At 36.3% G+C, this 26,175-nt stretch overlaps 1 protein-coding gene and 1 non-coding gene across 2 annotated transcripts; one reads left to right on the plus strand and one right to left on the minus strand.

The window, feature by feature from the left end:
• The first annotated feature begins 9,448 nt into the window (after positions 1-9,448).
• LOC122283480 lies at positions 9,449-9,555 on the plus strand. Its single transcript, XR_006230883.1, has one exon. It is a non-coding gene; the product is annotated as a small nucleolar RNA R71 (small nucleolar RNA).
• A 15,399-nt stretch (positions 9,556-24,954) lies between these two features.
• LOC122282290 lies at positions 24,955-25,344 on the minus strand. Its single transcript, XM_043094247.1, has one exon. The coding sequence runs from the start codon at positions 25,342-25,344 to the stop codon at positions 24,955-24,957; it is 390 nt and encodes a 129-aa protein (XP_042950181.1).
• Positions 25,345-26,175: the final 831 nt, after the last annotated feature.

The raw sequence follows: 26,175 nt of genomic DNA on the forward strand, positions 1-26,175 counted from the left end.
AAATTAATAGCTTATATTTTGGAAGAAAACTTTATCCTTTATGACATGTAATCCAATTCATGGTAGTGACCCTTTTTGTAGTATGTGGATTTAGGATAAACCATGAAAACCAAAGTTTACTTCTTATCTCCTAATTATATCCATGAATGATTGGTTTCAAACCCCCAAGTACATAGAAAAAAAGACTACATACAAAATGAAAATACAATTAAAAAAGGAAAAGAAGAAGAAGAAGAACATGTGCAGATATTAAATAAGAACATGATTCACATCAAAAGTGGGTGATAGAGCAACTTATAACATGGATATATGACATTCTGATTGCATGGCATTCATATATGCTGCCCACAATGGATGATAAACTAGCTTGTGAATGTCAGTTTTGACACAGACCCCTCTCTCTCTCTCTCTCTCTCTCTCTCTCTCTCTCTCTCTCTCTCTCTCTCTCTCTCTCTCTCTCTCTCTCTCTCTCTCTCTCTCTCTCTCTCTCTCTCTCTATATATATATATATATATAATTTCAAGGGTGGCGGATGAGAGGATATTGCATGGGTCCAGGTTTAGGGAGGGCATGCATACAATTATCTATTCAAAAAAATGGTTTTGTTTTGTGCAATGAATTATTTGGAAATCCATCCATGTCAACAGGTCAAAGCATTAAGGATTTATACAATTTTCTCCAAACTTGGGTTACATCACCCAACAACAAATCTAACATGGAAGGTAGGTAATTACTTGAGCTTGATATCTAGAATCTTGAGATCAAAATAGCTAGGTAAGCAAGGCCTGGAAAGATGGTATGGGATAGGTAATGCCTCACCATGGAGTGGATTGCAAAGCATGCACAAAACTTAGCATACTATCCCATTATTTCTAGGGAAACATTTATGTATCAAAACAGAGTCTTAATCAATGAGACATGGGAATTTGGCATCTAATACAGAGTTGGCAATGAATATTGTATAGGATTTATAATTTGACAAACCCCAAAATGGATCAGTATCCTATCTAATGCTCAATTAGAGATACCGAGTGCTTCAAAAGTGGAGCAAGCACATTATGCATATTGTATAAGTATAAAATAGCAAGCCGACACTCGAATGGCAATCAAAATTTGGTAGGAAGATGCATTCACCCTTCATTTATACAAGACGCTTGTCATCCTACTAAGGAAAAACATATGGGTACAAGTTTTGGAGGCGAAAAAAATAGCCCACCAAACTACTTGAAAAAAAAAAAAACAACCAACCCAAATCTTGATACACAAATATCCATTCACATTACAAGTCAAGAACACTAATTAGTTAAGTTTAAATGCAATTAAAAAAAAAAAAAAACTCAATGCAAGGCCAAAGATTCATTTTCAGTTTTGTACATAAATTTCCACTTACAGTCAAAGTTCCAAAACCACAAGTTTCATCTAGAGTCGTAGAATCAGCATGTACTCAACATCTAAAGCCCGCGCAAGCATATATTCAAATAGAAACTAAACTAGAGCTTGAAGACCTAAATACTCGAAATTTAATCTTAAGTTTTTTAAAAAAAAAAATTCCTTTTTCTGACCAAAACTATAACAACACAACATCACTCATTTTACAAATTCAGAACATATCCATGTACAAGCAGTTCAAGTAGAACCAAAACAAGCAGCAAATTGCAAGATTGGGAGGCATAATGCCAACCAAAGGAAATAACCTGGAAAACCTTCTGCCAAATAGCTTCTTGTGCAAGTAGAGTAGAGGGAAGGAAAAGAAGAGTATGAAGTGGACGGAAAAGAAGGGGTCTAGGTTAGGGTCTGATTAATCGAACATAAAGGAATCCAACAGAGTAACTAACACCACAAAAATAATGGATTTGAATAGAAGGAGCTGACCTTGAAGATCCTGTTTATCTAGATCTACACTAATATGTACTCACTTCAGGGAGGAGCAGCGCGATGGAGGAGTGTCACGGGGTGGCACTGGGTAGAGGAAGGTGACGTGAGGTGGCACTGGGTTAGGGAGGAACTGGTCTTCGCAGTATGCCAATTCGAAATGGGATGGGTTAGTTTGCTGGTTTGATGAAAATGGAGAAGAAGAAGTTGGGGAAGAAAGATGGATAGGGGATTACGGGCTAAAATCGAATTTCAACGAGGAGGGGGGAAGGCATTTTCATTTTGGTGCACGAGTGATAAAACACCAATTCCATTGTATTAGTTATAGCAATAATTTTTGTGAATATTACAGCTAATTTCTTTGTCGTAAAAAATAACAACTCGCTGCAAAAGGACAATTTTTAAGTTTTTCAATATTACAATGAATTTTGTCGTCGTAAAAGGTGAAAAGTCACTGCAAAAGAGAAGTTTTAAAACTTGATATTAAAAGTCCACAACGACATTAAAATCGTTGAAATTAATGACTTATTGCAGCGATTTTATTTCCAACAATATAAAAATCATTGCAATAGATCATTTTTCTTGTAGTGTTATAACTTAGAAGGAAACAACCTTAAAGCGTTGAAGTCTTTACTTCATTTCTTTTGTATTGCAATTTAAAGTCTACATCCTCAATTTTCTTTCAATTGGATGAAGACCATTAGGATTTTTATGTGACTATCTTTTTGGGGCCATGAATACTTGCAATTTTAGATCCAAAAGTATTGATTTTATTATTTTTGACTTATGTATGTCTTGCATACTCTCCAACAACTGCATCCTTTTCCAAAGAATGAATCAATTTCTTAATAAAAACAGAACTTTTATTTGTAAAGAAAATTGTATATGAGAAAATTCTAATTATTCATTGTGTTTTGACAAGATACAAAGCTGACCTATTCATAGTATAATAAGGCTTGTGTAATAAAAGAAATAAAATCAATACCTAAATACAAAATATTCTGACCCAAAATATTTATAAAATATTCTTAAAACCTTAGACAAAATACTAATCTAATTAAACTAAGTAAATATATGCTAACATCCCCTCTCAAATTCAAGATGGTTGAGCTAACTAGAGGTTGTAAACAAGAGTATCCAGCAGACCAGATGTATGAGATTTTGTAAAAATATCAACAAGATTATCTTCAGAGGATATGGAACAAAGATGCAAAGTGTCTTGCTAAAGGTGGAGACAAACAAAATAAGAATCTATCTCGATATATTTGGTACATTTATGAACAACATCATTATAAGCATTTTATATGGCACTATGGTTATCAAAGTGAATGGAAGAAGTGGTATTTTTCTAAACGCTCATGTTTATTAAGAACCATTGAAGCCACAATAGTTCAGCAATGGTGTTGGCCAATGCGCGATACTCAACTTTAGTACTAGATCAAGAGACAACTAACTATTTCTTGCTACACCAATATATCATAGATCTCATAAGAAAAAATTTATAGCCAATGGTGGAGTGACAATTAGGGAATCACAACCCAATGAGCATCAGAGTAAGTTCAAAGCTCGAGAGAAGAGTGAGAGTAGAAGTGAAACCTATGTAATAAAGTACCCTTGACATAACTCAAAATACGAAGAATGATAGCATAATGAGTAAAGCACGCATAGTCATAAATTGATTGACTAGATGAGCAACATAAGAAATATCAAGCAATGTAATAGTGAGATAAATGAGACTACCAACCAACTATATGTAGATTGTGAGATTTGAATTAAGCGTACCATTAGTGGCAAGAAGCTTAGCATCGTATTCCAGGTGACTAGTAGTTGCCTTATTATCAATCAGCCTAGCCTTAGAGAATAAGCATATCTAGCTTGGGAAAGATGATAGCGATCTATGCCCAATGAGATTTTAATTCTGACTAAGAAAATCTTGAATGTCTCTAATTGCCAGTAATATCATTTCCAGTAATAATCATATCATTAACATAGAAAATGATAAGAATAGTACCGTCATCAATAGTATGGAAAAAAAAAAAAGCACAAAGTCATATGAAATGGGAACAAAGCCTTCCTTAGTAATCACAAAGTTGAACTCAGCTAACCAAGCACAAGGAACTTGCTTGAGCCCATAGAAAGTACAACGAATATGACAGACTTTATGTTACACCCTGTTCACTAACATTAAAACATACGTTCTTTGCACAATACATAAAGATCTCATAAATAAAATACTCACTAAAAATTTTATTAAAAGAAATCGTTCAAAATAAAACATCTTGTCTTATAGTACTTTAAAAGCACTAATTTAAAAGTAATAGTCTAACTTATGCTAAATGTTGCGGAAACATAACTAATTTAATAGTAAAGATAAAAATTCTAAATCATTTTTCTAAACCTTAAGCCTCATTGCTAATGTCAACCTCTGGAATAGCATCCTTGCCTATAGCGTCCTGTAACTCTTCCTCACTTGGGGTGGGAAAATGTTTAAAAACAACTAAAATGAGTCGAATACTCAACAAGAACCACATCATGCATATAAAACATAGGGTTTTTTCGTTTGAGAAACTTTGCTCATTCGAAACCATGCATAAACATCATCATATCTAAAACAATAACTGTAAAGCATTAAGAAACATCATTTACCTCATCATCAAGTATAAGCATTCATCTTTCTTAACATTATTAACATTTAATCTTTCTTTACATTAATATCATCATTACGATACTTTACACACTGTTAACTCCGGGTTGGCAATCCTCGCTGACCGGTGCAAAACTGCAAGTGCACAGTATCGTAGTTTTATAGTAAAGTAATAAGTAGAGTATCGTCCTCAGGGATTGGTACCTTACTCTTGTCAAATACCAAAATTTTACTAATCTCAATTTTATCTAGAGGAATCGCTAAGGTTTTTGTAGTTGCAAATAAACTTAGATCAACTCAAAGAGAAATAAGCAAAGAAAATAAAACTGACTTTCAAAGATCAAATTCAATGGGGAAGAAACCTTCTAGGAAATCGATTTCACCATAATTCTTCACTATGCTTTTCTCATCCAGCTAATTTAACTTAAACCTCTTTTGTCTATTAGCAGATCTCTAATTCATCCAAAAGCCTCTTTTGATAGTCAATTGGAAGTGATTCTAGTTTATCAATTCACACAAGAGTATGCAAATTAAATAATCAAGAACGCAATAAGACCAATGATTTAATTACTACACAGGTTCATACAAGTCTTTCGATCTCTATACTTACCTATGCTGAAATATCCAAGATCTACCCTATGATTCCCTCTTTCGATAGCAAATCACAAGATTAATAATCATCTAATCAATGGCCAGTTAATTAGAAGCATTAAACTCAGAATAAATCAGATAAACAAATAGAGAATTGCATTAAATTAGCATGGACAAACAAGCATAGTTCGGAATTAGGTTACATCGTTTTCCTAGAAAGAAGAAAGTTTAGCTCATACTAGAATTGGAATTCAACATAAACGAATTCACCATAATTGTTCTGAGAAGATGGGAAGAAGAAAATAAACACTGAAAAATCCTCCTTGCAGCCTCAACTGGTCGTCAAAAGCTCAAGAGAACGATTCAACGCCTTTCTCCCGTCCGTGCTCGTGTATGAATCCAACGTACGTGCAATAAATTGGAATTCCGTCTCCAAAACAAATGATTTGAATCCCTCTAGCTATGTTTTTCTCTCCCAAAGAGTGTTCTCCAGTCAAAAACCGCGGCTCTAGAGTGAAGAATGGCCTTTTATATGGTCCCACGGCGGAAAACCTAAAATCTGTCAAAATACGATGTTCGCTCGAGCGGGGTGTCGAGCGCGCGTCGAGCGTTCGACTCTGCCTGATTTCGCTCGAGCGTCCTATCGAGCGCACATCGAGCGTTCGACTCTGCCTGATTTCGCTCGAGCGTCCTATCGAGCGCACATCGAGCGTTCGACTCTGCCTGATTTCGCTCGAGCGGCCAATGTCTCCGCTCGAGCGATCTTCGCTTTTCAGCAACCTGCTCGAGCTCCCTGTCGAGCGGCAGTCGAGCGTTTGAATCTGCCTGAATTCGCTCGAGCGGCCAAAAGCCTCCGCTCGAGCGAACTTGTAAAATCTGCAATACGAAATTTTGCAAGCCATCAAATACACCCAAACTTACAACTTTGTTTGTCCTCAAACAAAAAGAAAAACAAATGATAGTTTAGGCAATATCAACTCGACCTCAAAGAGAAGTATCATCACTCACCAAGCTTTTATGAATTTAGATTTCATCTCTAGTATCTTACTCTTTTAACATCAAAGATAGCAAGAAAATCAATCAAAAATTTTGCAATTTGTCAAGCAAGAGTTAGGTGTTTACTTCAACCTAAAGCTAAGACCTTGAGTGTGTGTGTGATATAGTCAATTTACCCTCAAACCACCTGCAAACTCAGATAAAAGTAGAACAACCAAAATCGGAAGAATTCTCTTAAAACTTAACCCCATAAGTCCAATTTTCAGAAATCCTCTCCACTAATGTAGTCAACACCAAAATCAAAGATCAAAAGGTCTTTATTAAGGTTGTAATGATAGGCCACAGGGTGAGGGTTAAGAAAGAACTGGATATGGGAAATTAAATCAAACTGGGAAAATACTTAGTGAAAAGAACATTAAAAGAGAAACTCACATGATTCAAATCATAGCTCTTTCTTGGCAATATGCTCATACTTGTGGCATTAAAATTGCTGTAATCACTGATGTAATACCAACACTTCCCTTAACAAAATTTGAGGTAATTCACTTTCCGCTTGGCGACTTCTTTTTCTTTTCTTTTCTTTTTCTTTTTCCTCTTCTTCTCTTTTTTCTTCTTCTTTTCTTTCCTTTTTTTTTTTTTTTTTTTTTTTTAACCACTTCCTTTCTTCTTCTTCTTTTTCTTTGATCAAATAGAGCAAACATAATACGTTTCATCATGAAACCAATTTTCTCTTTTAAATGTAACTCTCCACCAAAGTATTTTCTCAAACTATCAACGGTAGATTCATTGTTTTTCAGGCTTAGAGCGGGCATGGTTTATGTAGTTTAAAGAATCAATAAAGGCTCATGAAGGCTCAAGGGGGTTGACTATGGAAACACACCATGTAATGATGGCATGACATTTAGGACGGCTGGGAAAGCTTTTTGGTTATGCCAAAGAAATACTTAGATCATTTCTCTAATATTTGGTCTCAACTAGGATTTCGCCTCAAGGATCCATCAACGGATTCTAGAGCAAAGCAAAATCGAACCTCCCTCTTTCAATTAATTCAACTTCTTCTCTTCATAAGCAAAATGGAATAAGAGAAAAACGACTATGTGCTCAATTGTGTTCAAGGTCAAAGATTTAAACCAAAGTACCCACAAAACTTCACTTGACATAAAAGAAATTTTTGAAAATTTTTCTCAAAACCATCTTCAATCACAAATTTCAGAGTCATAGAGAATTCAATCTTACTCCAATGCATGCTTGGTAAAAGAATCAAACAACCCATCAACAACCCAAGACTTAGAAAACAAGAGGATCAAATAATTATAGGAGTTTACACCCCCAAACTTAAACTAAACAATGTCCTCATTGTGATGCGAAAGTAAAAAGGATTGAAGAAATAAAGGAACTTCCCTGGTTTTATGGTGAACCTTCCGAGGTTTTAAAATTTTCCAGCTCTTTATTCTTGCTAAATAAACCTGCATCAAAAACCAATTTATTAAAACTTAAATAAATAAAGATAATAAAATAAATGAAAGAAATAAAGATAGATCTATGGGTTGCCTCCCATAAGCGCTTGTTTTAAAGTCTACAGCCAGACTTTTCAATCTTCCTCAATCGGGATCTCTAAGAGGAATAAGAGTACAGTTCCTCTCCACTTCATTGCTAAGTGATGTATCTTGCTGCAAGGCTCGTTCTAGGTGATTGGCTGGTGCATCTTCTTTAAAGGCCTTTTCTTCACATTGCTTAATGTCATCAATCCGAAAACAAGTGCTTGGCTCTTCTGGAATTCTCATGGCTTGGTAAATGTTGAACATAACTTCTTCCTTGTTCACTCTCAATGTTAACTCACCCTTTTGAACATCAATCAAAGCCCTTCCCGTGGCCAAGAATGGTCGACCAAGAATTAGTGGGATATCTTCATCTTCCTCCATATCTAACACCACAAAATCAGCAGGAAAAATGAATTTATCCACCTTTACCAATACATCTTCTATGATCCCACGTGGATACTTGATGGATCGATCCGCTAGTTGCAAGGAAATTGTTGTATGCTTCATCTCTCCAAGTCCTAATTTCCTGCAAACAGAAAGTGGCATAAGATTAATGCTAGCACCAAGATCACATAAGACTCTATCAAAAAATGAATCTCCAATAGTGCAAGGCAAAGTGAAACTCCCCGGATCTTTCAATTTTTGAGGCAATTTCTTTTGAAGAATGGCACTGCATTCTTCAGAAAGCTTCACTGTTTCAAACTCTTCCAATCTTCTCTTCTTGGAAATGATGTCCTTCAGGAATTTGACATAATTTGACATTTGTTCCAAGGCATCTGCAAAAGGAATATTAATGTGAATTTTCTTAAAAATATCCAAAAACTTAGAAAATTGCTTATCTAGTTTTTGCTTTTGAAAACGCTGAGGGTAAGGAAGTGGAGGAGCAAGAATAGGAGGATTGTCAGGAAATGAAATTGTAGGAGCAAAGTCGGTCTCCTCTAGTGTATCATTGACAATCTCCTCTTCTTCTACTTTATTCTTGCTTTGGCCAATGTTCACAGCTGTAGGGGTGGACTTGCTCTCCTTCAATGGTGACCTCTCTATTTCTTTTCCACTCCTAAGTGTGATGGCCTTGCATTGTTCCTTTGGATTCACTTCAGTGTTGCTGGGAAAAGCTCCTCTTTGTTGGGCATTGATGGTAGTGGCTAGTTGCCCAATTTGCACTTCAATATTCTTTATAGCAGCTCCCATATTGCTACAATGAGTCTCAATGTTGTCCAACCGTGAATCAGTCTTTTTAAACCTTGCATTGGTCTCCTGAACAAAGGAAACCATGGCATCCTCAAGTGACATCTTCTTCTCGCTTGGTTGGCTATCAAATCCTGGAGGATGTTGAGGTTGCAACACATTCTTGGTATTTCCATATGACAAATTCTCATGATTTCTAAGCCCTGGATGATAGTAATTTGGCATAGGATTACCACGATAATTGTAGTTCCGATTGTTGACATATTGAACTTGCTCTTGACTCGCCTCATTGCTTGGAACTATCATGCTTGTGGATGCAACATATTCTGTACTTTGTGGTATCCTTTGAGTTGTCAAGGCTGAAATCTGATGAGATAGAGTAGCTACTTGAGCGGAAAGAGCTGCTATCGGCTCCAATTCATGAATTCCAGCTACCTTCTTAGCCAAAGTCCTCTCAGTTGGCCATTGATAGTTGTTTGAGGCCATTTCCTCCAAAAGTGCAGTAGCACCTTCAGCTGTCTTCGACATCAAAGTTCCACCAGAAGCAGCATCAACTATAGTTCGAGTTTGCCCATTTAACCCATTATAGAACATCTGAACTTGCAACCAATCTGGCAATCCATGTTGTGGGCAACGTCGAATCAAGTCCTTATACCTTTCCCATGCTTCATAGAGTGACTCAAAATCATTTTGCTTGAATTGGCCAATCTCACTCCTGAGTTGGGCTGTTTTGGCAGGAGGAAAGAATTTAGCAAGAAACCTCTCAGCCATGTCCTGCCAACTAACGATGCTTCCCGGTTGTAGAGATTGTAGCCAACCTCTAGCCTTGTCCCTCAAAGAGAAGGGAAACAATCTCAGTCTAATGGTGTCTTCAGTAACACCATTAATCTTCACAGTATCACAAATCTCCAAGAACATAGCCAGGTGAATATTGGGATCATCAAGTGGTGATCCACTGAATTGAGCCTGCTGCACCATGCTAATCAAAGCTGGTTTGAGCTCAAAGTTGTTGGCATTGATTGGCTGGCGCATTCTGCTCGAGTAATTTCCATTCACAACTGGCCGTACATAGTCCTTCAAGGTGCGTGGTAGTACCTCACGATCTTCTTCAGCCATAGCTAGTATCTTATTTCTTCTTAGTGATCTAAGAGTTCTCTCAATCTCCGGATCAACAGGAATAATGTCACGAGATCTAGTACGGCGCATCCAATGTCAAAAACACACCTGTAGAACAAATTAAAACAAAATTCTAAATTAAAACCAAGATTACTTTGTATCAATATTGACGAAAAGAATAAGAATAAACCAATCCCCGGCAACGGCGCCAAAAACTTGACCGGTGCAAAACTGCAAGTGCACAGTATCGTAGTTTTATAGTAAAGTAATAAGTAGAGTATCGTCCTCAGGGATTGGTACCTTACTCTTGCCAAATACCAAAATTTTACTAATCTCAATTTTATCTAGAGGAATCGCTAAGGTTTTTGTAGTTGCAAATAAACTTAGATCAACTCAAAGAGAAATAAGCAAAGAAAATAAAACTGACTTTCAAAGATCAAATTCAATGGGGAAGAAACCTTCTAGGAAATCGATTTCACCATAATTCTTCACTATGCTTTTCTCATCCAGCTAATTTAACTTAAACCTCTTTTGTCTATTAGCAGATCTCTAATTCATCCAAAAGCCTCTTTCGATAGTCAATTGGAAGTGATTCTAGTTTATCAATTCACACAAGAGTATGCAAATTAAATAATCAAGAACGCAATAAGACCAATGATTTAATTACTACACAGGTTCATACAAGTCTTTCGATCTCTATACTTACCTATGCTGAAATATCCAAGATCTACCCTATGATTCCCTCTTTCGATAGCAAATCACAAGATTAATAATCATCTAATCAATGGCCAGTTAATTAGAAGCATTAAACTCAGAATAAATCAGATAAACAAATAGAGAATTGCATTAAATTAGCATGGACAAACAAGCATAGTTCGGAATTAGGTTACATCGTTTTCCTAGAAAAAAGAAAGTTTAGCTCATACTAGAATTGGAATTCAACATAAACGAATTCACCATAATTGTTCTGAGAAGATGGGAAGAAGAAAATAAACACTGAAAAATCCTCCTTGCAGCCTCAACTGGTCGTCAAAAGCTCAAGAGAACGATTCAACGCCTTTCTCCCGTCCGTGCTCGTGTATGAATCCAACGTACGTGCAATAAATTGGAATTTCGTCTCCAAAACAAATGATTTGAATCCCTCTAGCTATGTTTTTCTCTCCCAAAGAGTGTTCTCCAGTCAAAAACCGCGGCTCTAGAGTGAAGAATGGCCTTTTATATGGTCCCACGGCGGAAAACCTAAAATCTGTCAAAATACGATGTTCGCTCGAGCGGGGTGTCGAGCGCGCGTCGAGCGTTCGACTCTGCCTGATTTCGCTCGAGCGTCCTATCGAGCGCACATCGAGCGTTCGACTCTGCCTGATTTCGCTCGAGCGTCCTATCGAGCGCACATCGAGCGTTCGACTCTGCCTGATTTCGCTCGAGCGGCCAATGTCTCCGCTCGAGCGATCTTCGCTTTTCAGCAACCTGCTCGAGCTCCCTGTCGAGCGGCAGTCGAGCGTTTGAATCTGCCTGAATTCGCTCGAGCGGCCAAAAGCCTCCGCTCGAGCGAACTTGTAAAATCTGCAATACGAAATTTTGCAAGCCATCACTCGCAATCAATGGTTCTTCTCGGATTAGCCGACTTAAGAACCTAAACCTCATAAATGGGTTATCATTAGGTGTACCACCAATGATGCATTCCAACGTTGCCATCCATCCCAACCTCATGGTACCTTTCTCATATGGCCAACTCATTAATCTCATGTTTTCATACTGCCTTTCTCTTTTCTTTACATAAACATTTGCTTTGCTTTTCATAAAAATCTATGCAGCATTGTACTGAATCATATGATAAATACCATGCAAAACTCTAGTATCCTATCATCATACATTGGGTTCATAAAAAGATGCCCTCTGAGAAATACTTATACATACATATATACATTTCAAAAACATGCACTACCTATACTACATATATACATTTTTTTAAAAAAAATAGACTTTCATAGTTTTCCATAAAGCGATGTGTTGAAAAGCATGATCATGGTCACTTACCTTAATCCTTAAGTAATTTAAGCTAATCTTTCATTTCTTCAAACATTTCAATCAAACCTATAATGATTTAAGCAATCATGTAAAGTTTCTAAATCATTATGCATTAGGTGTGTTGTGCTTCATGCATGGATCTCTTGGCTTTCTCTTTTCCTTTCCTATCACTATAACTACTTGGCACTATGGTATGTTCGGTTTTGTGTTCATACTAATACTCATATCTAAGGCTCATACTCTACTCGGTTTAGGGCTTCTAACTAAGTGACATATTTGGCTTCATGCTTGTAACATTCTCAAGTCTAGGGCTAATGGCATGCTTGGATTAAAAGCTCATGACATGCTGGTTATATGCTTGCATCATCATCGGTTTGGTTCCTATCACATTCAGTTTAGGTTCACTCATGCTAAGTTTTAGGATCTCTGTCATACTCGATTTTAGGTTTTAAAGCATTCTTGGTTCTAGGGTTTCACAATATGCTTGTGTTTTAGGGCTTGGCCAAAACATGCATACTTGGTTTAGGGTTTGTAATTTATGACTCTTCCTTGCTTTCCTACTTACTATAACATATCACACATGTTGAGGGTTTTAATGCATCTAGTGGAGTGAATATCTGCCTAAGGCAAATGAAACCTATTGTGCAAGGAGAGGCCGAGAGGTTTGGAGTTTCCAACCCTAATTCCTCTTGTATTTTAGGTCAGGTTCTAAGGGTGTTCTATCATGCTTGGTTGGAACATATTATAGGCATGTGTTGAGGGTCATGAAGTCAAGATAGTGGTGGTGATTGTGGATGAAGATGTGCTAGGCTAAGAGTGGTTCAATGTGTGTATGTGTTCAGGGATTGATGGTGTTCCAACCGTGGCCTACATGTGTATAGGCTTGGGTATATGGTGGCCAATTGGTGATATGCATGTGTGTGTGATGATATGAGAGTAAAAACAAGAGAATTTCAAGAGAACTTACCTAAGAGTAGGGGATGCTCGACTTGGAGGTGTAATGATGGTGGCAAAGTATGTGACTTGTGTATTTAGGGATTGTGGCTTGAATTTTTATGGAGAGAGAAAGATGAAGTGGACAACGCTTATCGAGTTTGGAAATATCTCTAGTGCGTTGCCATAGGGGAATCCAAAACTTGATTGGTTTCTTAGTCATTTAGGGTTTTTGGTTGTGGTAAGGTTTTCGGCTAAGGTAGAGTTCTTGGCTGAACTAAAAAAGTTCAGCCGAACTTCATACCCCAAATATAGTTTTAGAAAATGTGGCATTTTTTACCTGACCTGACCCACTTCCAATTTTATTTCTATTATTTATAGATATATATATATTTTATCAAAGTTTAACAATGTCATAATATATATATTTTAGGTCATTTGGGTAGATAATAGAACATTAGTCGGCTTGATAATTTTCCAAATATAATCAAAAGTTTTAGATTTTCAACCTATTTATCTTTTATCCAGTTAGTTAAATTCGGGCTGCGTCAACTATGCAGCTTTATTGTACACTCCCAAGTGTGTTGGCTTGAAAACAAAAGGTATCATATGCCATAATTGCCATTGCCATTGCAACATAAGGATTCTTGCAAGGATGTCTTGGATCGATAGTAACCATGGATGTTGCTTTCTCCATGGCACTAAAGGCATGTTTGAGGAATTAGTAGTGAAATAATTTGAGTTAAATATTTTATTAGGTTTTAAAAAATAAGAAAGAGAAAGTTGAATAAAAATATTATAAAGTTAAAGTATTGTTAGAATATAAGTTTTTATTAATTTTTTTATTTTAAAATTTGAAAAAGTAGTATTATTTTTTGTATTTATTTGAAAGTTTAAGAAAAAATTCCCGTTCTCCCAACATGCTTTAATAGTAGGATAGAAACAAAGAGCATGAGCAACATCCTCCACCTCTTTTCTGCAAAAGGGCATACCTCATCATTCAAAGCCTGTCTCTTCATCAGATTGTGCTTGGTAGGTAAGCTCTCCTTACAAGCTTTCCATGCAAATATTTTAATCTTAGTAGGCAACTTTAGGAGCTACAAAAGTCAGTATCTTCTATGTCCATGGTGGGTAATGTGATCAAAGATGCAAAGGAGCTAATGAACTATTTTCTGAGCTGTAATGTGCAACATGTTGGCAAAATATGCAATAAAGCAGCTCATGGGCTTGCAAGGTTTCCTTGTAATGTTAATGATATTAGCTTGTGGTGGAGATCTTTCCCTAATGTAATTGCTCAAGTCCTTTAGACTAAGAGGTATTTGTAAAGCTTTTATCTTGTAATGAAGATGGTTTCCTATATATATATATATATATATAAGTGGTTGTGTCTAAGTAATATCCAAAAAGAAAATTATGAAAAACTTTGAAATGAGATGCATTTTCCAAACAAATCCTAAGTGCCACGAAAGTTTGACATTGTCTAGAGACATATTTATTTGTTTTTTCAACAAGAAAGCAGTACAGACAAAGACATGATTAAAACAAACCAGTAAAAGCAACAGCTAGACATAATAAAGAGTTTATCACATATAAAAAGCATACACTGTAAATTTCAAGATAAGCCCTTTTGAAACCAAGTTTATCAACTAGAGTTCAAATGTACAATTACATCTGTACATTTATATTAGATACACATTTCTATTCTAGTTGAAAGACATGAAAAGATTGTGCTTTTTATTTTGTTCCTGATCTCAAAAGGTTATTTGAGGAAGATAAAAGTATCTCATGCATTCTGGTCCATAGTATTTTTTATTTTAGGCATCCATTGTCTCCTCATGATTAAAATGACGCATATAATACTATTCTTTTTTTGTCTTTTGTCCGTTTATTTCCACATAAATTTTGAGGTGGGGCTAATTAACTTGGCCACTCATAAGCTAATATATGTATCCAATTCTTTTGTATTTGTGTATTCATGTCTTATTTGTCACATAGATTAGACAAGAGATGAACATAAGTGGTTAATTGAGATTTTCCGAAAGAAAATTCTATACACCATACTACCATCCCACTAAGTATGATGTGGCACGCTTATCATCATTGAATACTAATTCATTACATGTTTCTTTATCATCCAATAATGATAAATGAGCTACATCTTACTTAAAAAGATGAAAATAGGATGAGAGTGTGATGTATAGTATTACTCTTTCTCAAAACATCAATTATAAATTTAGCATAAATTAAAAATGAAGGTAGTTATTTGCAAAACGATAGAAATATAGCTATTGATTCTGCAACTAACTGTTTTTTTAATTACCAATTAGGGTAGGAAAAATGCTACTTCTAGAATTTTTTATATTCAATTTAAAACTAGAATAGTGAATGTATTAGTTTAAAGATTGAACATACAAGACCTCTCATTCTCCGGAACAAATTCTTATCTTGTAGCTTCATCTTCACATGTAACTTGGATTATAACACCCCAAACCCATAGGTGTAGAGAGTTAGTTCCTGTTACCTAAAATCATCTCACAACAACACAACTATACAACTCGCCAAAGCTCCTTTAATAAAAATATATATACTTCCACAAAACTAACATCAATGAAATCCTTCAATACATAAAAATTTTAAGAACTTCACATAGTCTAATACCATCAGCAGAGTTCCTAATACCAAAGACTCCATAAAGTCTAATAAATCAACAGGGTTCCAACCAAATAAATCAATAATTCCACGAAATCTCAAAAAACTACCAGTATACCAATAAATCCAAATCTACAGAATAAGATCCATTCTACTAAATAAAATCATAATCATAGTGCTCTTAGTTACTAAATCCACTATCCTTAGCTAATCCTACCCATACTTCATATTCTTGATTCCCAGCCGAACCATCGAAATCATCTGAAAATATTGAATGTAATATTGGGTGAGTTATTAACAACCCAATAAGCAGTGAACATATATTAGTATATAAATATGAGCCAATATAGAATGCAAAACAAAAAGGATTATCAAATTATCAGAGCGAACTTTAGAAAAAATTTATTTAGAGCCATAAAACATAAAAAATCTTTTGGCATAAACATAACTGAACAACATCATAATAGAACATATTCCATGTTTAACCCCCATGGTAGGGTTATGCAAATCCCAACAGACAACCGAGTAGAAACAGAATGTGAATCTTTTCCTTATAATTCTTGGAGTCCTGAGTGCACCAGAAATAGAGAGGTTGGTAACAACACAAACAGAGGCTTCAATTTTACACTCATGGTAAGGTTGAACAAAGATGTTGGTGCCAAAGGTTTTCAGATGCAAAATTTCATTTCAAAATAAGTGCTGACCAGATACATATCACATAATTGTATACAAAATTATAGATTTCATATTTGCTCTTTTTATATAGTTAAGAACTATGTGCCAAAAATGTTCATGTCTACACCAATCTTGTCAACAAAAATATTTCCCTTTTTCTTATTCAAAAATAGTAAGTTATGCAGAAAAATGACCAAAGTTGTTTTCAAATGTTACGATCTAACAAAGTATGCACTTTTTTCGAAAAATTAACCTAAGTTCGTTTAGGCACAATCTAGAATAGGAGTACTGCTTACTTGACTCTTGAAATGTATTGTCTACGTCCTTAACCCTGGACTCTAGTAATAACAACACCTAAACCAAAAAATGTTCACTAACATATTAACCACAAGCACAAAACCAATCCAACTAATAGAAATGTCACAATCCTAACGATAGAATAATGCAAGCCCATAAACAACTGAGTTCATAAATAGCGTATAATTAGTAATTAAATTCATCATAGTGCCTCAAACTTCTAAAATTGCACAACACCAACTCCACCTTCAATACACCAACAGTTTAGTTCAACCTCCTCAATTTTCCTAAACCATTCACCATGCACCTATCAAGTGAACAACCACACTTTCAAGTCAACCAACTTACTCCCGGCATGTCCCACAACCAAACAAGCCCCAAACCAACATATAAAGCAAATCAAACAGTCCAAATAGCCACACATCACCTCAAAACAACCACACATCAACCCATCATAAATCACAAATATTATCAGTTCAATCACATCTACAACAATACAATCCTAGGGTCCTCTAAACATTAACCAACCAGAAATTTACAAATCTACCAATGATAGCACAAGTTTCTAGCAAACTAATTACAAGAGAAAAAAATTTAAGCGATAGTCACTAGGCCAAAACTCATTGAGTACATTACCCAATCTTAGAATGGTGGTCAGTTGGATTTCGAGAGTGAGGGTTGTTACTTAGAGCGTTTGAGATGCCCTGTGATAGAGAAAACTTCAAACCAAGTTCCCAAGGTTGGGGTGGTTGTCGACACTCTATGTATAACAATGAAAGGGTTATGTCTTAAGGTAAAGGCAAAGAAATAAATAGAGAGGGTGGGAGGATTAGATGAAGAGGAGAGAGAGAGAGAGAGAGAGAGATGCTTACCAGTACTGACGCTTTTAGGGTAAGGGAGATGCCGGCAACTGGAAATTGAGGAGGTGGGGCATGCAACATAAAAAATAAAAATAAAAATAAAATAAAATTGCATGGGAAAGAGACAAGAGAGAGACGATGTGATGAGAGAAAGAGAGAACGTGTGGGCTAAGGAGGTTGAGAGAGAGAGAGAGAGAGAGAGAGAGAGAGAGAGAGAGAGAGAGAGAGAGAGAGAGAGAGAGAGAGAGAGTAGTTATGGAGGTAAGACACATTGTGGGTCTGAAATGGGGGAATGAGATATGCATAGTGGAGAAGGAAGAAGAAACTAACAGGGAATGAGGTTAGGTTTGGGGAGTGAGATGAGAATTTTTAATTTTAAATAAAAGTTTAAAATATTATATTTTAATATTATTATTATTTTAAAATTTCAAAAAGTTAAATTGGGATTTGAAAAAGTTATAATGATGAGATGAGATGAGGATTTTGTATTTGAACTTAGTTACCAAACCTAACATGAGAGAAAAGTGAAAGAGAAAATTTACTTGCTGAACAACGTTGTTTCTTCAAGTGGCTGGAATCTTCGCGGGCCTGGGCCAGGGTATGTGCTTGGGTGTTACATGGACATTCATACATTAAAATAAAAATGAGTTGAATACTCAGTAAACACTATTTTATACTATATACATATAAACGTAAATTTTTAATCATGAAATTTCATTCACAATCACATTGAGTCACATTCTTTACATACAGTCTCACTAGTGCATGTTAATTCTTTTTTTTTTTAATTAATCATTGGTCAATACACAATGTTGCTTATGTCTATTAGAGTTAGTAGTCATTGTGACCACAGTTCCACCATATGCTCCTAAACTTAATTAGTCATACTAGTGGTTCTATAATCTAGTCCAAATTCTTACATCCCAACCCACCAGATGAGGCATGCGAAACTAAGGGAAAACCATTGGGTCAAGTGTTCGTAGGCCCAAAAATAATATTCCACAGTTGCACTTGAGTTTGACGGTTAATTATTGAAGGGGGATAAAATTTCTCGGGCCTAAATAACCAAGACCAACCCTTCAAAGGGCCGCCACTAAAAGACAAAGGAAGAGAAAGAAATGCTTAAAAATTGGACAAGGGAAAAGAAAGTGTCAAAGGGAGAAAAATGAAGGGATAGAAAAAAAGAGAAAAATGAGAAATAAAGGAAAGTAAGTTAGGCATGCTAATGAGAGTGGAATAAAGTAGACATCCAGCACCACTCCCAAGGTAGGGGATAAAAAATGATCAGACCGGACGAGAAATGATACTTTGGCTTCTTCTTCTTCTTCAGCTCCTTCAACCTCACAACAAAAGCTCCTGCAAGAATATCTCCTCCAGCAAATAGATCACCAACTCCTGCTGTACATTGAGGAATGAGAGGTTATAAGAACTATAAAATACTCATGTTATAGTGGATTTCTCCTTCCCAAACCTCTATGGATATAGGCATTATGCCGAATTACGTAAATATGTGTATCTCAATCTTGTTACTTTCCCTACACTTACTCTTTATTCAGTGTCAAGGATGTGCATGCGAATGCTATACAGCAGCACCGGACAATGGTCAGGGTCTCCAAACCACACCGATCGAGTCCCAAATCAACATAGTAGGCTGAAAATGAAATTTTTCTCCCCTTCTAACCTGTTGTGAAATTTTTTGGCATTAACAATAGGCGTCGTCTATGGGATTTGATTTACTTTCTACACCAGAAATGGGAGAATCACAATTTTCTGGTGCATTAAATAATCTCCGAATGAGCAGATAAAGTTCTTCTCCAGATACGTATTCTTAGCTTCACCCTTATTATTTTTTTATGAATAGCATTGTTACAAAAAAATTGGCAAGTATAACTCTCATCACCTGGGTGATTAAGTGCATTGTGCACTTAAAATGTTTTCTTTTTAAAAACCTAGAGTGTAAGGCCAGGAACCCCAATTACCTGGCTGCTTGAGATATAAGTGCACTTTGCACTATCTAAAGAGAGGGGGCCATGGGTGACCATTGTGCACTTAAATGCACTGTACACATAATGCACATTACCCATGCACATGCACTACATGTGTCAGGCCTGGCACTATGCACTTACATAGTGCCATGCATGTCCCAACTTAGTGCCATGAATGGCAACATGATGGGTGCACGTCGTGGACCTAAAAGTACCAATGGTCACCATATTGACCACTGGCATCATCCATCTCCTCCACAGAGGTGGCTCCACCATGCAAACCATGTACATGAGCTCGCATGGGGTAAAAACCACCCAGTTCAACACCACCGTGGCATAACAAAGATTCTGGTGCCCTCTATTGTCACCTAAGTGCCCTTGCCCACGATGGCCATGTGCACGCAACCTAGTGGGTGCATGTAATGTCCTAGTCCTAAGTATTTAAGGAGTCAACTCCTGTATTCTAGAATCATGTCTCCAAATACAATTATAATCCAAAGGCTCCAAAACAAAACATAATTTCATCTATTTGGCCAATTACTTAAGTATCTCTACCAAGTTCTTAATACAATAATCTAATAAAATAAATCAACTATTTCACAAACTCCCAATAAGCTCAACATAATGCAACAACATTTACATAAGTCTCCATAAACCACATAAACATACTAAAGTCCAATCTACCAAATAAAAATTCTCCAATAGTAATAGTACCCTTAGGTACTCAACTCCCTATTCTCTGCTAATCTTGTTCTCGCTTTTTATTCCTGATCACCAGCTGAATCATCAAAATCATTTGAAAATATCGTGAAGATAAGAAGTGAGTTATTAACAATATAGTAAGCAAATGACATATACTAGTGTGTAAACATGAGCACTTATAGAATTCAAGATGCAGAACAAAACATTTAGTTGCAAGATGTAGGAACAAATGAAATTATCAAAATATCATAACAACAGTACCAAAATACTCAAATTCAAAATTCTTTGGCTTAACATATCTGAACATCAATATCTTATCATTATCGTTTCATATCAAAACATCATCTCATAACAGAAGCCATGTTTAACCCCCATGGTAAGCTTGTGATATCCCTGGTGCCCAAACCAGGTAGAGATAGAAGTGAATCTTCCCCTTATTATTATTAGAGTCCCAAGTGTATACATAGGAAAAACCACATAAAAAACCACTCTATTTCTAAAGTGGGTGCACTCAGAGATAGAGAAGTTGGTACCAACCCAAACAGAGGCCATAATTTTACACCCATGGTAAGGTCAGAGCAGAGCAGAAACAAAACCAGATACATATCAAACAGAATACCGGATAGAATCATATCATTTTCACATAATCAAAACATATTCAGAGCATCTTCACTTAGTATGCACACATTTTTAGATTTCATATTCGCTCTTTTTGCACAATTCAGAAATAGAATACCAAAGTTTGATTACATACACCAATCATAAAATTTCATGAGTGATACAGAACACATAACTGGGGTTATTTTCACATTTCTTTACAAAACAAACATGCATATTTTCACAAATAAACCTTAGTCCATTTCTTTTCTATGATGAAAAATCTAGTATATATAGGAATCTCGCTTACCTAACTATTGTAGTGTATTGTCTAAATCTTGATTCTGAACTCTAGCAACCTCAACACCTATACCAAAGAATAAGCACTAACATATTAATAATCTACACAACACAAACCTACTCCAATACAGCAATTTCTTGATTCTTATGGTGGATTAACATAAGCCCATAATTAGTAGCTAATTTATCATACACATCACCGCATCTTCGAGCCAAAACAAATCACTCCCGCCTTATCAAATAACCCAACAATTGTAATTATTATGTCACACGCACTACAAGTATAACCACCACATATTTTAGCAACTAAAATAGCCCAACAGCCACATAATAACTCGGACAGCCCACACATCCACTCAACAAAATTAACCCAACAATAGTCATAAAAGAAAACTGGATAGCCACATCATTCCATCCCAAATAACCATTGTAACAAACTCCATGTCCATTGGCAACTGAAGGAGGATAAAATATCTCAGGCCCAAATAACCAAGCCCAACTCATCAAAGGGCCCCCACTAGAAGATAAAGGAGGAGGGACAAAGAGGGGATAAGGGAAAAGAAAGTGTCAGAGGGAAAAGAAGGAAGGGACGGAAAAGAAGGGATAAAGGAAAAATGAGGAAAAGCAAGTCAGGCATGCCAACGATGAGTGAAATAAAGTTGACATCCCTCACCACTCTCAAGGCAAGGGATAAAAAGAGATTAGACCGAATAAGAAAGGGGACTTCGACTTCTTCTTCTTCTTCTTTAGCTCCTTCAGTCTCATGATGAGAGCTCTAGCAAGAATATCTCCTCCAACAAATAGATCACTGACTCCTGTTGTACATTGAAAAATAAGAGGCTATGAGAGATTGTAAAATACTCATGTTATAGTAGATTTCCCTTTTCCAAATGCCCGTGGACATAGGTATTATGCGAACAATGTAAATTTGTGTGTCTCAATTTTTTTACTTTCCCTGCACTTACTCCTTATTCATTGTCATAGATGTACATACAGATGCTACATAGCCACACCGGGCCACTGTTGGGGTCTCCAAACTATATCGATTGAGTCCCGAATCGTCATAGCAGGCCAGGAATAAATATTTCTCCCATTTCGGTCTATTGTGTAATTTTTCAACATTAAAAATTATAGACATAACACGTAAGACACTTGCTTCCTCCATAACATAGGTTGTCCATGACATCTATAGCGGGGCATGTCATGTTTGGGAGAACGTGGGAATGATATGGTAAAGAGGTCTTTGAACCCTGGTTGATTGTAAAATGGTCTTCAAGCCTAATAGGATAGTAAGGGATTTCCCCAATCAAAGGCAATAATAGGATTTTGAACTTTGCGGCAACACTTATTTGATATTTAGTATAATTAGCAAGGTTAATTTGATACAGCCAAATTAATTTAGTTAATAATCGTATCATTTTCAAGTCAAACAATGAGTTAACCTAACTGATCTATATATTTGATACGTTATATCCATAATACATTCTTCTCTAAGAGTATTTACACTAGCCTCCCTATAATTGTGCATTATCCAAATTTTAGTAAAAAAAAGTTATAAAAAGTTATTTCTTTCTTTTTTTATATAAAAATACTTTCATTTATTCATAACCAACTCCACTTACATCAAAGATTCAGACTAAATAACTTGTGAGATACAATCAGGGAAAGAATCACACCAAACTATCAAGTCATCTAGATGACAAACATATTTTGCCAAAGTATGACCTATTTCATTAGCCATTCTTCCTTTATGTTGGATTGAACATATTGGAATCAACTTCATCATAGTCTTCACTTCATAAACTAATCAACTTCATCATAGTCTTGACTTCATAAACTAAGCTGCCCCATGAAGACCTTGAATCATCTGCTGCCTGAATTTCATTCACCATCAGTAATGAACCACTTTTAACAATTAGATCAATGATGCCCAAGGGGATACATATTTGTAAACCACATAAAATAGCCAATAACTCTACTTCCATGGGATTATTTACAGCATTTTCTTTCTTACTTACAGCTAGTATCACACCACCTAAATCATTTCTTAAGATCATTCCCACTCCTGCTCTACTTTAATTACTAAAAATGGCCCCATCAACATTTAACTTCAACACTTCGAGGGGGGAGGTTGCCAGCTACAAGATCTTTGCTATCGGGATGACTCTAAAGCTTTAGCATCTTTAAACCCCTAAGCTAAGGACATTGCATGTTCTATGACTTATTCAGTAGTTAGCACCTTGTCATCAAATATCTGCTAGTTCCTTCTATACCATAGTACCCAAGCAATCAGAAATTTTTTTTTCCAAATCCCTATTCTTGCCTTGTCTCATGACATGCCAAACAATCTACAGAAAGCCTAGATTCTCATCAAACACCATCACATCCTTTAAATACAACTTCCATGGCTCTATAAGTAAGGGGCAGTGGCATAAAATATGTCTTACATCTTTCTCTCCCTCACCACACCACTTACAAGAAGCCTTATGTACGATCTTCTTCTCTTTCAGTTTCAGCAGAGTTGGAAGTCCATTTTTGCAGGCTGTCCATGAAAAAATGTTAACTCTATATGGGATTTGTAGCTACCATAACTTCTTCCATAGCTTTTCCTAAGTTTTAGCAGTTGAGCATTCACCAACTTGTGTAGTCTGATCAAGGGATTGAAAGAAACTATAGGCACTCTTAATATTGAACTTGTCATGCTCCCATATGAGACAATCAAGTCTCCTTTCTGCACAGAGCAATATTTGTCAGACTTCACCTGCTTTTCGAGGAACAAACTTCTGACCCTTTTCCACATTCCACCATTTTGTATCTTCATTAATGAGATACTTAACTTTTGAAAAATCAGGTTCTTCACTTTGTTAAGGGTTTGAGATCAACCTATGGCCTAGGAACCAATAGTCTGACCATATATTTATAGCTTTTTCATCTCCCACCCGCCATCTACAGCCATTGAGCAAGTTCTTTTTAGACTCCCATATCCCTCTCCATACATAAGAAGGAGAGGATCCCAACTTTGCATCACAAAATCTGGTATTTGGAAAATATCTAACTTTAAACACTTTACGCAGTAGAGATGTGTCTTCTGTCATGATCCTCCAACCTTGTTTGGCAAGTAGAGCCTTATTGAAAGTTTATAATTCTTTGAAACCCATCCCTTCATTAGCTTTAGTTTCACACATTTTTCTCCAACTTATCGATCTAACTTCATTTTCATCCTATTTTTGGCCCCACTAGAACTTGGCCATCATGTTTTCTATTTCAATAAAAATGATGCAGAGAGTTTGAAGCAGCTCATTGTGTAAGTTGGGATAACTAGAGCCACTACTTTAATTAGTACCTCTTTTCTACCCTGGGACAACATTTTTTTCCTTCCAACCAGCAAGTTTGTGCCACACCTTTTGTTTAAGCTCTAAGAAAGCTTTCTTTTTATTTCTACCCACTATAGAGGGAAGACCAAGATACTTTTCACACTGCTGATGATGTTGCACCCCCAAAATGACATAATCTCCTCTTGTTGTTTGCTGGGTACATTCTTGCTAAACACCATCGAGGTCGAGGTCTTGTCTTTATTCACCTTCTATCCAAATGCTTTCCCAAAGATCTCAAGTATGTAGTGGATATTCAAACTAGTCTGCAAATTAGCCCTACAAAACAATACACTATCATCAGCAAATAAAAGGTGATTTATCCTTAGGGCCTCTTTGCAAATTTGTATGCCATCCACTTGTTTTTTCTTTTTTTTTTTTGAAAGGAAAGAAATTTCATTACTAGGATTGATTTAGTACATTACAGACTAAGTCATCCATGATGGACCTTCTGACTTCAATAGGGCCATCTTCCAGCCAAACATTTTTACTAGAAACTCTAATTGCTGGCTTAGCTGCTGTATGAGCACTTACATTAGCAGTTCTATGTACAAAAACTAAATTCCACATGAGATAGGCTGCCATGAGTTGTTGAAGATCCTCAATCTTCTATCTAGACCATGAACTGTCTTCTTCCTTTGAATTTACAGCATCTATAACAACTTTTGAATCCCCTTCGAAACACACTTGTGACAATTCTAACTCAATGCATAACTCCATAGCTTTGTGAAGGGCATAGCTTTTTGCTTGGAAAACTGAAGGGACATGCTCCTTTGGTGCAATCAAACACCCCAATAGTTCCCTTTCTGAATCCCTTATGACCACTCCTATCCCCATTCTTCCACTAGCTTGATCAAAGGCTGCATCAAAGTTTACTTTATAAATAGGCCATGTAGGAGGTTTCCAAGGTTGACTAGGGTCATTTGTTTGACTTCCAGCTGTTCTGTCTGAATCTTTTGTCAACACCTCCTTGTATATTGCATGGTCTGCCTGTGCCATTGTGGTAACTGTATTAGGGGACTAAAAGACATCCTGAAAAATCATACCATTCCTTCTTGTCCAAAGATGATGGAACACTACAGATGCGAGTTCCAATTCTTCCTGCTTTAGTTTCACCACCATTTTCTTCCTATAAAGTATGGAAATCATTGAAGTTTCTTTTCCATTTTCTGAAAAGTGGTATCCCTCCCCATACATCTACTACTGCAGGGCATTCCCAAACTACATGCACTACGGTTTCAAGTTCTCTTAGACAAGCTGGACATATATTACGTTCCACTATGTTCTTTCTGAATAGGTTATCTCTAGTGGGAAGGATCCTGTTCAAACATTTCCATAACAGCATTTTGACTTTGCCTAGTACATTAAGGCCCCAGATTTTTTTCCACAGGCCATTAGCGGACCCACCTAAGGATGTGTCACCTGTGTTTCTTTTCTATAGTAAATTTTCTAGAAAGTAGGCACTCTTGACAGAGAAAGTCCCTCTTACTGAAGCTGCCCATATCCTCCTGTCACACGACCCTATGCTGCTCAAAGGGATAGGCCCTATGCTGCTCAAAGGGATAGATAGGATCAATTTTGCTTCATCTTTTCTGAAAACTGCAGCCATCACCTCTTTTTTCCATGATTTAGTTACATCATTAATCAATGCTTCCACCATGATTTATGTATCAAAAGTATTCATGGGAGTCTGGATCTGAAAAGTCATAGGACGAAGTAGCCACTTGTCCTTCCAAATTTTGATGCTTTTTCCATTCCCCACCCTCCAAACCATTCATTACTTTATCAATCCCAGACTAGATCATAGGCTTCTCCACACAAACGAGGGTG

The sequence above is a fragment of the Carya illinoinensis genome, chromosome 11, assembly GCF_018687715.1.
Source record: "Carya illinoinensis cultivar Pawnee chromosome 11, C.illinoinensisPawnee_v1, whole genome shotgun sequence".
Classification (NCBI taxonomy): Eukaryota; Viridiplantae; Streptophyta; class Magnoliopsida; order Fagales; family Juglandaceae; genus Carya; species Carya illinoinensis.